The sequence below is a fragment of the Micropterus dolomieu genome, linkage group LG23 (assembly GCF_021292245.1).
Source record: "Micropterus dolomieu isolate WLL.071019.BEF.003 ecotype Adirondacks linkage group LG23, ASM2129224v1, whole genome shotgun sequence".
In the NCBI taxonomy this organism is placed as follows: domain Eukaryota; kingdom Metazoa; phylum Chordata; class Actinopteri; order Centrarchiformes; family Centrarchidae; genus Micropterus; species Micropterus dolomieu.
Window position 1 is genome coordinate 15083466 of NC_060172.1, and position 9924 is coordinate 15093389.

Here is a 9924-nt window from a genome sequence, read left to right on the forward strand (position 1 = left end):
AAATCTAAGACTGATGTTTATAAATTTAGGCAAATAAAAATGATTTTTATTTATATAGATCAAAATTGCCACTTCCCTAACCCCAAACGTAACCTGAACTTAATTATAACCTTAACCCTAAAAAGAAGTTTTAACCTCCAGACCAACCTTTTGAAAAAGTGAGGACTGACCACATTGCCAACAAAAATGTCCTTTGAAATTCAAAATTATCCTCACAAACACAGAAAAACAGATAAACACACTCCACTGTGTCATTGCTACACAGGTAACTCTGCCTTCATGCAGCCCCTAATGGGCCATACTGTTCACATTTAACCTTTTCACGCCCAGCCATGCATGTAAGACCCCAAATCACCAGCCTCACTGGGTCTAAAGCAATGTGAAACCTGAAAGAGAGGACATGAGCTTTACTGAGCCAAATCTTGATCCATAATGGCTGTAAAAAAAAAAGTGAGGAAAAAAAGCTAGATTTAACAGGGCAGCAATTCTACACTGTTTGCCTTTTCCCCCTTTGATATGCCTAAAGGAAACTGGGTTTAGCTTGAGCATGGGAGTTCACTTGTTACAATAAACAGTTGGAAGCTGAAATCTCAGATGATACAGAAGGGAAAGAAAAAGAAATGCACAGATAATATTTTGTTTTGATCCTGGAATTAATTTTACTTTTACCTGCCAGTGGAGGCTTAGATCAGTAGTGGTAACTGCACAAAGAATCTTTCCTTTCTGTTCTAGACTATTGCTATGCATAAATGTCAAAAATTTGAAGGTTCCAGCCTCTTATGTGAGAATCTGCTGCTTTTCCTTGTCGTTACATTATAGTAAATTTATTATTTTTGGGTTTTAAGCCGTAAGAATTTCCATAAAGACATAATTTTTCTGTTGAGAGTTGAAGAGTAGATGGCCTACAAGCATCACAAAGTCTCTCTCTCTCTATACATATGCTGTGTGTGTGTGTAATATTTCTTTAAAGCATAAATAAAAACTGGCACTTAGCATTTACACTACCTGACTCATTAAAAATAGCTGACTGTTTGTCATTGGAGAAGTTAAAAGCTGAAGCCTAATGCTGTCCTTGAGGAAAAGCCCTGCACACAAACAACTGTGATCACCCATGATAAATATATGCATATGCGCACACACACACACACACACACACACACACACACACACACACACACACACACGTACTTATACACACTTCATGGTCCAGCACCACTTGTAGCTATTTCCCTTTTGTCAGCTGTTCCAATTAAATTACACAGTAGTGCAAAGCATCTGAATAATAGATTATCAGCCTTGTATCCCAGCTGCACTCAACTTTTAATTGAGCTTTTCATTCTTCTTGCACTCAGTTTATTACTGCCTTGTTTTCACCCTGGCAAAACACACATTTTCTCTTTAGCGGTTGCAGAATTAAAGCTGGCTTGCTTTTTTAAGGACAGTATGTGAGATTGAACACTGTTGCATCAGTGGGCTATGAAGGAGAGAGTTGTGTTGCAACTATTGTTGTAGCTGTTAAGGAAATGGCAGGTGGCAGATAACTGTGCAGTGAAAGTCTCCTGTAGCCTTGCCTCTTCTTTTTGCCACTCACAGTTACATGTAATTTTCCACAAAATTGTATTCTCTCTCCCTCTTTTAGGGAGGTGTTTACAAGGTCACTTTTGCTCAGCCATGAAATACAAATGAAATACAAGAGGGTCACAAAAAACAAGAGTTGTGTGTAGTTGGAAGAAAGTCTTTGGCTATTTTAAGCATCAGTCACACTGTATTTTGTCTGATAATTAATTAAAGAGGTGGTATTATGCTCATTTTCAGGTTCAAAATCTTAATTAGGGGTTGTACCAGAACAGGTTTACATGATTTAATTTTCAAAAAACACCATATTTTCCTCATACTGCACATTACTGCAGCTCCTCTTTTCACCCTACATGTTGTACGCGGTGCTCTTGAGCTACAGAGTGATGCATCTTACTTGTACAAAATCTTTGTTGGGAGATGGACATGCGCAGTTCCCAGGTAAGGACTAATAGCCAATCAGAAGCAGAGAAAGACGGGTCGTAAGAAAAAAGGTAGTGTGATCCAAATCACACTTCACACACTTCAGAATGCGACCGTAACCTAGCAGATGGTATAAGTTACTCACAAGTCCACAACCACACAACATCATTGTTCCACATCTTACCATCAGGACTAAACATTGAACTGTTGCCGGTGTTCTGACGATATCTGCTGCCTTGCCGAAAATGCTACCACAGCACAAATCGATAGACTCGACTCCACTCGGCCCTGCTCCGTTTTCCATTGCAGATGGTACCCAGAGATAGTATGTAGCTTGTCGTCATAGCGACGCCACACACAACTGCCGCAACATAATGTTCAATGCGACACACACACCAGCGATCCACACAGCTTTCTCTTTTTTAAGTTAAAACGTTTCAACATTCCTCAGAATGTAAAGACAGATAAGCGGTATGAAAACCTTCCAGCTGTGTTTTCAAGATCGCTCCTCCCGCGGGTTGGCACAGGCTTCCCCCGCCGCCACTTGCGGAGCTCCTCAACTCCGACAATATTCAAGCACATTTTTGTTCCCCCATCACTTCTCGTAAAACTGTCAATATTCAAAATCTACACAGCTGATTTCTCACCTCAAAACTTCTCAGAAGTGGATTTAGTAATGAAATTCCATACGAAAACTGTAAAATATAAAACTTTCTGTTGCTGGCCTCTGTCTGGCGCACGCAATGATGATGCAGTGAATAGTGACGATTCTCTCTGACCAATCAGCAGTCTGTCATGTTTTCACGTTACATTTTAGTATCGCCTCAGCTCGCTTGGAACCTCGATGGAGGTGAGGTGATACGAAAAAAAGTACCTGGAAGCAGGTACAGGTACAACATTTCTACAATGGAAGCCCAAACAAAGGCGAGTCGAGCCAAAGGGCCTCCGCTCAGACTAGCTTGGTTTGAGGGCGTGCCTGACCCCGCTAGCCGCTTGGCAAGCTTTATGACGCGTTTTCATTGTGACGTCACAAACAAACGAGCTGTTTTCAAGCGGTTCAGAGCAGAGCTTTCTGTGGGAGATGGGAACTCCCTTTGGGCTGAACTTTGGGCTTTTTCACTTTGCAAACCTGTTACATGCACAGAAAAGATATATAACTCAATAAAGGAGAGGGGAAAAAGCCAAAAAGGATAATACCACCTCTTTAACCATCTCCCCTCTGTCCTTTCTGCCCACAGCACCCTTTTGTGAGATCTGTGACGTCTAACCGTCCACTGCGGGAACTGGTGGCTGAGGCCAAAGCTGAGGTCATGGAGGAAATTGAGGACAATAGAGAGGAAGGAGAGGACGACGACGCCATGGAGCTCACTGTGGTACCAAACCTCCCCCTCTTCTGTCCCTTCATTTTCTTCCCTGTCATTGTTTGTTTCCAAAAGGAGAGTGGGGCAGCTTATGTTCTTCCAATAGCTTTTTATTTGAAAAGTCTGGCGGCTTTAAGCTGGTTGTAAGAGTACACGTGATTCAGACTCACAAGGTAAATAATGGGATGGTAACTGTTTGTTTGTTTTTATACACTTACACCCATGCCCCGTAAAGCACACGCTTTCTGCCGTCCACTTCCCACACTTTTGAAGTGTTTGCTGATCTTTTTGAACAGCATTTTTTTGGTTAAACTGAAGGTCCATCCTGCAGAAACCATTCATAAATCCACCGAGGGCATAAGATTAGAAAGTGACATAGTCTAAGAGTGCAGTTCACTGCCTGCCCTCAGCAAAAACAAAGGAACAGAAACCGGAATCCTGGCACTCGCCCACACCCACACATGGTTAAATATAGGTGCTGCCTTCAGCCTCATTCCTGTATAGTAACACTGTCACCTCACAAGCCCCGATAGGAGTAAATTATTTAAGGTCAGACATTGTTTTGTTGCGAGCCTGTGACCCTTAACTAAAGACAGACGGTTAACTGTACACCAGCGACCCACAGCAATGGAGGACCCTAGAAATGTTCTTGCTAACAGGAAGCTGTGATCAGACAAATGTGTCAATCATGTGATGAACACGGATGTTTTTCTCTCCATGCAGATGAATGTCTGCCCACTTATCTCCTCCTCCCCTAATGTCAACAGTTAGTGTGATGACTTCCAATTGTCTTGAGGTGAATAACTTGGCTTCAGTGTAGTGACAGAGTAGGTCGTTGTCCTTTCTGGACATCTTGTCAAACATTGTAGTTCTTTTGAGTTTCTGTAAGAAGTCCCAGTTTGTCTTTATGTATCCAGTTGTATTTTATTCTGCTCTGTTTTACTGAAAAGAAAACTCATCATGTCACTCATTTAATCACTAATTTCCTGAGTGTCAGGAGTTTTCCCAGATAAAACCCACAAGACAATTGGGGTTTTAAACACCAAATGTTAAAATTGTAATTTTTTTTTGTTTTTGTCTGGATTTTAGTGTTACACAATAAACATTTATTTATAGGGAAATATTAATGTAGATACCAAAGTGTTACTGTACTGTGTATATATAATACATTACTTTCCAAACATCAGGTTTCTTGTCCCCCTGTTCAGTTAACTATGGTATAATCACAGTTACTCGTCTCTTCTAGCAAAGCCGCTCTTGTACACACAATGCAACATTTTCACACATACAGTTACAAGTCTCTGAAAACCAGTCAAGCTGTTACCTGGCCGTTTATCTCTTCTTATATATCTTTCACAGCCAGACAGATCTTTGCTGAGACATTAGAAAAGTCTTAACCTAACCATTAAGTTCTCCGATTGTATTCTTTACCTCTTATGGAAGACAGTGTAGAGGTATTTCAGGAAGCAGAATAGCAATAATGGCAACAATAGAGCATGCCCATGTCTGGAACCTTTTTAAAATGGTGAAATATAATATCTGTGACTATTATTTTTGCAGAAACTCTTCCCCTTCTGGTGGCTGATTTTTTTTTTTTAGAACACATAAGTCAGCCATTTGTTTGTGTTATTAATTTATTCATTGGATAGTTTAAGATTGTTGTTTTTTTTGAGTGCTCTTAAGTTGTCTTTAGGTTACCTCTGGGGAGTGACCATTTTAGGATTGTAATTGACAATTTTATTCATTTTATGAATAGCATTTTTGTATACAGTATTTTATGTTATGTTTTATGTTATTAGTCTGTCTTGGCAGGTCACTCTTTCAGTCACTTTTCTTGGCCAGGGTACATGCAGGTGTTGGAGACTTATAATTGTGAGATAAATATTAATAAATTCCTGCCCTTGGTAAATAATTCTAGGCCTTACTATCCCTACTTGTTTTCATTGATATCTTTCGTACTTTGGCCAGTATGACCATTAAACAAGTATTAAATTGCATTCTACGTGGTAATAAAAATGTCTTTAAAAGTAATGAACACAGGTCTTGTCCTGCACCTTAGCTTATTGGGCCACCAAACGCACTTTCACCATGGAAAAGTACAGTGCTAACGTCACTTTAGGGTCTAGATAGATTCCAGTGTGGTCCTTACTCACAGTAAATGTAATTGCATTTAGATTACCACCAAAGATTTCAAGCCTAAACACATCAAATGTTTTGTCACATCAGTGCATAAAAACACTTCTCTTTTCCTTCCTCCTCATTCCTTAAGCCTCCAGGTAAGGAGCCTTGTCAGACCAGTCAGACCAGTCAGGTCAGTTTGGAGGGAGACCAGTCTCCGGACAACCCGAGCCCTACCATGCCCTCCCCATCCACACCAATACCTTTTCCCAGGAAGGGGGCAGAGCCAGTTGTACCAACAGACCAACCGATTACGGTGGTCCCTGTTCCCCTACCACGGCAGAATCCCCCTACTAGAAATTCATTGGAGTTGGCTGACAAACTGGCCGATGAAGCCACTCTTGAGTCTGAGAAATCTGAGAGCGAGGGGTCAACCAAGACCTCCAGCTCAGATTCGGGCATTGAGGATGGGAAGAGTACCCCCACATCGGAGGAGGAAAAGGTGTCCTTTGAAGTTTTAGATTTTCGAAAATTAAATATTACTATATCTACTGATGGATATTCTGTAAGACTGTGGTGTGTTCAAAGATTGTCTGGTTATAAAACTAAAATTAATTTTTAGGTTGCTGTGGAGACCCCAGAGACAGAACAGCCACCATCTCTCCCCCAGCCGGAGGCATCTGTTGATATCACCATAGACTCAGAGGTGGCCGAGGAGGAGAGCAACGTTGTGGCTAACGGAGGCTTACTAACTCCAAGCTCAAGTCCCGCTGTCACTCCTACACCCTCTTCAGTACCTACGCCCTGTTCTGGTACCCAAGACCGGACATCGACAGGAGGAAATACTGAGACTGTTTCTGCTTATCTAAATGGCGGGATTATCAACAACCGGTACTCTTATTCAGGCAGCATGGCATCAGAGAGCATGGACATGTCAATCTCCAAGGAGAACATCTCATTGAGTGCAAAGGTGAGTCAACATGAAGTACATAGATTACGCTTTTTACTAGTAAGTATCTAGTAACCTGCCTGACCTGTCCTGTGTCAATATTCATTCCCTCTTCTTATTTTTTGTACCATAATGAAAATGGCTTTACATAATGGTTTGTTAATGCGGGGAAGAAGTGAGATAAACTTTAGTATTGAAGTGTAAAAGAGGTACAGAGGCAGCTCCCGGCCTCTGTAGGAAAACCCCTCCTTGGAAAAACTATTTCTCGGCATCCACAGAGGAACTGAAACTGCATTGTGTTGTGTTTTGGGGTGTGGGTGTTAACCGTCTGAAAGAGAGGATAGCCTGTCTTCTAGTAGGCTACATATTGCATTTAGGGAGGATACAGAGTATGATACTAGTTATTGTCCTTAATCCCTGAGTTTCTCTTTTTAGCTGGTTATAATTCATGGTGAACATGAATTTATTTCGTGAATCTGGGCTGAAGTATTGACACTTAGTATATTAAAAGACCTCTGTCATTAGATGTAAAAGAAAGCTTCTTTCTAATCCAGCGATTTCGTTTTCACTTTTCAGTCCATTTTAACATAATCCATGGGTTTTTAAAGGTTTATTAGCCTAACAAAGGAGAATTCCTGCAACCCATAGACGACATAACAATCACCAGACAGTCCCAGTGAGGAAGGGATGTTATGAAGCTGAAAGGAGAGAAGAGAGAGACTATTTTATCATTAGACACCAAGCCTGTCTGAAGCAAAATATGCAACATTTTGCATTCATCAGGACCCACAGTGCCCTTTGTGTAGGCACAGTTCAGTATTCACCAGTGTGTATGGATGTTTCTATGCAGCTCATTGTCACTCTGCTGCTTCTGGAGGCTTATGGACTGACCATGATTGAAATCCTATTGACTGTGTGTGGAGTAGTGTCTGTATGTGGTATGTTAAGTTTTTCCAGAACCGATTATTCAGCAGGCGACTCAGCCAGCACCCTGCAGTGAGAGTGAATGGGCTTTCTTTGTTTTGTTGTTTTGGACAGGAGGACACACACATTTGTATGTTTCTGCACAAGTGTGTATGACTGAGAGCGAAAACTGCACGCACACGCTCATGAATTAATCTGTGTGTACGGGAGAGCCGTGTGTGATTTTGTGAATGACGAGTGATGGGAAGTTAGCACAGTCCCGTAGCGCCCCAAACACTAACAACGCAGCTGAGCTACAGAATGACCCTCGTGTCCTGTGATTATAGTGCCAGTGTGCACTTAATAACATACTCAAACACACAGGCACATATATTTATTGCTATTGTAGATGTGTCAGTTGTGTAAAAAGGGAATCAACAGAGCAGAACAGTGCAAACGTAGCTTCTAGTTGCTGTCATCTATGGCAGTAGCCTCACACAGACTCGTATGTAGTCTATTTGATCAGCTGCAGAGGGTTCAGAAGCTTTGTCAGCAATTTGCACAAACCAAATGAATTCTTGCTCTTTGGTTCAGTATACTCATCTTCTCTCCTTTTATATATAAACTATTTATTATCCAGGAAATTATGACATCCAGGGTTTGAGCTACCCAGTGTTTGCAGAGTAAACCCTGCCGTATCAGTCCTATAAATATTGTGCGCAGAGGCTGATTCAGATGTAACCATTCAACAACACAGCTTTGTTTGCCATAACAATTTTGTCTGTTCAATTATGAGGCGGGGTCACACTCTAACTCATATTAAACACGGACCGTATCATATAGAATGACTGTCCCTAGACATTGTTGGATTGGCCTGTGCTGTGATGCTTAACTTAATCTGGGAGCAAAGAAGTAGGGCATGTGCCTGTTCTTGATAGGCCCATGATCAGAAATCGGCTGCTCGTGTTCGGATAAAACCTAGAATCTCCAAAAAGTGATTGTTCCAGTAACTAGGAAAACATTTCTTAACCAGCAGAGCTACAAGTCCTTATGTGAAAACCAACCACATTGACTGGAGATAAAGTAAGCTTTCACCCAGCAATGTTGTCGAGAGTGAAACAAGCTAAGTCACATCATGTCATATTTACTGGATGAGGTCGTGTGATTATTAGAGTTCCTTCCTGCATGGCGCTCCCTATTACAGAGACAGATGGAGCATCTTGCTGCTTGTTACAGTAGAACCAGATTGACAGGAATATTAATGCTTTTGCACACACACACACACACACACACACACACACACACACACACACACACACACACACACACACACACACACACACACACACACACCCCTGCTTCTCCTTCCTTCAGCCAGATAAAAAGACTACATTGGGAATGACGAACTCACGTATACTTAAAGAGGAAATGAACTCACATATACTTAAAGAGGAAGTCTTGGGAGTACTACTGCATATGTGAAATAAGTTATAAAGCCTTCTGTGGCTCCAGACACTGTCAAATCGGACAAATTCCCTGAAGTGAGGCAGCCTCTGTTGGGGCTGAAGACAGAAGTTTGAAAATGAAAGTTATCATGGACTGTGGAGTTATAAAGAAGTGTTTACCAGAGCTCTGTAGCACGTTCCTCTTCTCTGCTTGAGGCAACATTAGCCTCTCCTGCATAACGCCGAATCTCCGACCAAACTGCCGGTGGTTGAGTTGCATTATTACGTAGGCTTCAGAATTTGACAAAGAAGATACTCTTTTAAACTTCTTTAATATGTGTTTCATTCCTTAGTCCTTAGCCTCTAAATTACCAAACTAACAACAACTAGTAGATTAACCTCCTGGGAGAACTTTATTGCACTCTCAAGCACATGTAGTGGTGCATGTAAACAAGTGCACATGAAGATTTGTCTTAAGGTCTGATTTGTTCTGATGTTATCCTTGGACCTTTGTTCCTCTCTGTCTGCTTCTCAGGACTTCTCAAGTAAGACTCTGAAGCGGACCAGGAAGTTTGTCATCGATGGTGTACAAGTGAGTGTGACCACCTCCAAGATCATCGGGGATGATGAGAAGAAAGACGAGGAGATGAGATTCCTGAGGTACATGACTGCCTTTGTCTACAGAACACACATTCAGTACACAGACTTAAATATATATCTACTCACCATCTAGATAAGCAGAGTTAGTCATATGTGCTGTTCGTGATTCCATCTCTTGTTTCGTCTGCTTTTTTTTTTCTTCTCATTCTCTGTGAACGAGGGCCGTGAACTCCGGGTGTGTTCATTACTCTGCTCAGTCTGTACAGTGATAAGTGGCCTGTTGGATGTTGCTTTTACTCCACATACTATTTCAGGCATCCTGCTGTTTTAGGACTTTAGGCCCTTGAGATTTGAGTTCACAAATATCCAAATTGTTGGATGGATGGAAAATTACAAATTTAGGTATTGGATTGTTTATAAACAGTATATGGTTTGTAAGATAATAAAATGCCTCTGAAGTTACTTGCAGATTACACTGAATATTAGGTTAGCTATATTTGGTAATGAGATTGTAGATGCTCAAATATAAGGATCCATACTGTGTGTGTGT

The 9924-nt window shown here is 41.2% G+C and overlaps 1 protein-coding gene across 1 annotated transcript in view; it reads left to right on the forward strand.

Annotated features, from left to right (window-relative positions):
- The window catches only part of stk10 (serine/threonine kinase 10), a 48292-nt gene that overhangs the window by 31592 nt on the left and 6776 nt on the right, over positions 1-9924 (forward strand). The window contains exons 8-11 of the mRNA XM_046040565.1: positions 3237-3371; positions 5629-5979; positions 6100-6447; positions 9310-9434. Of these exons, the coding sequence (XP_045896521.1) occupies positions 3237-3371; positions 5629-5979; positions 6100-6447; positions 9310-9434 (959 nt within the window). The remainder of the gene's footprint in view (positions 1-3236; positions 3372-5628; positions 5980-6099; positions 6448-9309; positions 9435-9924) is intronic.